The sequence below is a fragment of the Helobdella robusta genome, assembly GCF_000326865.2.
Source record: "Helobdella robusta unplaced genomic scaffold HELROscaffold_5, whole genome shotgun sequence".
NCBI classification, from domain to species: domain Eukaryota; kingdom Metazoa; phylum Annelida; class Clitellata; order Rhynchobdellida; family Glossiphoniidae; genus Helobdella; species Helobdella robusta.
This window is the reverse complement of record NW_008705254.1, coordinates 966,517-967,964: the sequence shown is the minus strand read 5'-3', so window position 1 is coordinate 967,964 and position 1,448 is coordinate 966,517. Positions and strand designations below refer to the sequence as shown.

At 34.5% G+C, this 1,448-nt stretch overlaps 1 protein-coding gene across 1 annotated transcript in view; it reads right to left on the bottom strand.

Annotated features, from left to right (window-relative positions):
- Nucleotides 1-421: 421 nt before the first annotated feature.
- HELRODRAFT_189117 (hypothetical protein) overlaps nt 422-1,448 on the bottom strand; it is a gene marked incomplete at its 5' end in the record, with an annotated part of 5,818 nt that continues 4,791 nt past the window's right edge. The window contains one exon of the mRNA XM_009027117.1: nt 422-1,375. Coding sequence (XP_009025365.1) covers nt 781-1,375 — 595 coding nt within the window. The 3' untranslated portion in view covers nt 422-780. The remainder of the gene's footprint in view (nt 1,376-1,448) is intronic.

Sequence of the window (1,448 nt, the reverse complement as noted above, 5' to 3'; positions counted from 1 at the left end):
GTCACATACACACACAGACAGAGAGACAGACGGACACAAATACGTACAGACACATACCTACACACACACACACACACAGATATATATATTTATTTATATATATATATATATTAAAAAATGCTGGTAAATCGTCGACATCGCTTTGTATCTATTAGTTTTCATCATCACTTAGTTTTTTAACAACTTTAGTAACTAAATTTTGCTTCGCTCCAGCCATTTCATTCTCATTCACTCGAGAATGAATCAAGAAACTGCACGCTACTCTAACTTCAATAGAATAAATAATGACGATAAGAATTTGGTTAGAAATATTGAGAAATGTGAGGAAAAAAAACTATCCAACGCTAGAAATTCGGTAGATTTCATAAATTACTTCATTAGTTATGGTCTTTTACCAGCATTTAGATTATTATAGATATTTATTTATATATCCTTTATTTTTTAAACACAACAATCACATATATATTTATACATGCTTATACATTAGATACCCTAGCTAAATCTATCATAGCTAGTCTGAAAATTAAATAATAGTTATTATAAAATAACCACAAGAACATTGATATTGGTAACGGTAGGTATCAATGAAATTAATCAACCTACAATTGTTTGATGCACCGTAATGAAATGTTTTCAAACAGAAAAACCACACAAAATATACAAACCAATACACACATAAGCCCGCAGACAGTTATACAAACAGACAAACCCACACAAACTTATAGACACGTGTGTATAATTTCATTTTTAATCGCTGGGAGTTTTTTTTCTCTCCGGACGTTAAACAATTGCACTGTTATGAATCAACATTATGTTGGTCGCTTTCTGCTGCTTGCTAATGTTGTTGCTGATGTTGTTGTTGCTGTTGTTGATGTTGTTGTTGATGTTGTAGTTGTTGTTGCTTGGTAGTTGAAATCGCACACTGTTGATTCTAGGCGTTTTGGGAGTGTTTGAGCCAAGGTTTGCACAAGAAATAACATCGTTGGTTTCGAAGTTGTCGTGTCGTTGCAACAAAAGTGTGTCGTAAGATGCGCTGTTGTTTGTCGGTTGTTGCGAACTTACTGTGTTGTTGTTGTCGATGATGTTGTTGTTTTTGTTGAGCAAATCATTCGGCAACATCTCAACATTTTGTCGGTTCTTTTGTCGCTGTCCAGCCACACACGATTCGACGACGTCAACCGGTTTAAAGGTACTGAAAGTCGGAATCACGACTACAGGCTGCTGCTGCTGTTGTTGCTGTGTTGTATTTCTGGTGAAAATTTCCGAAAACAAATTTTCAGATCTCCTCAAATCAACGACATTGTTCAAGCTTTTAAACGCGCTACGCGTGTCGAAAATGTCCGCATTGCTTGTACTGATATCATTGTTTTCGTTGCTGTTAAAAATATTGTTGTTGTTGTTGTTATTACTATTATTATTATTGTTGTTGTTGTTGTTGTTAATAATTC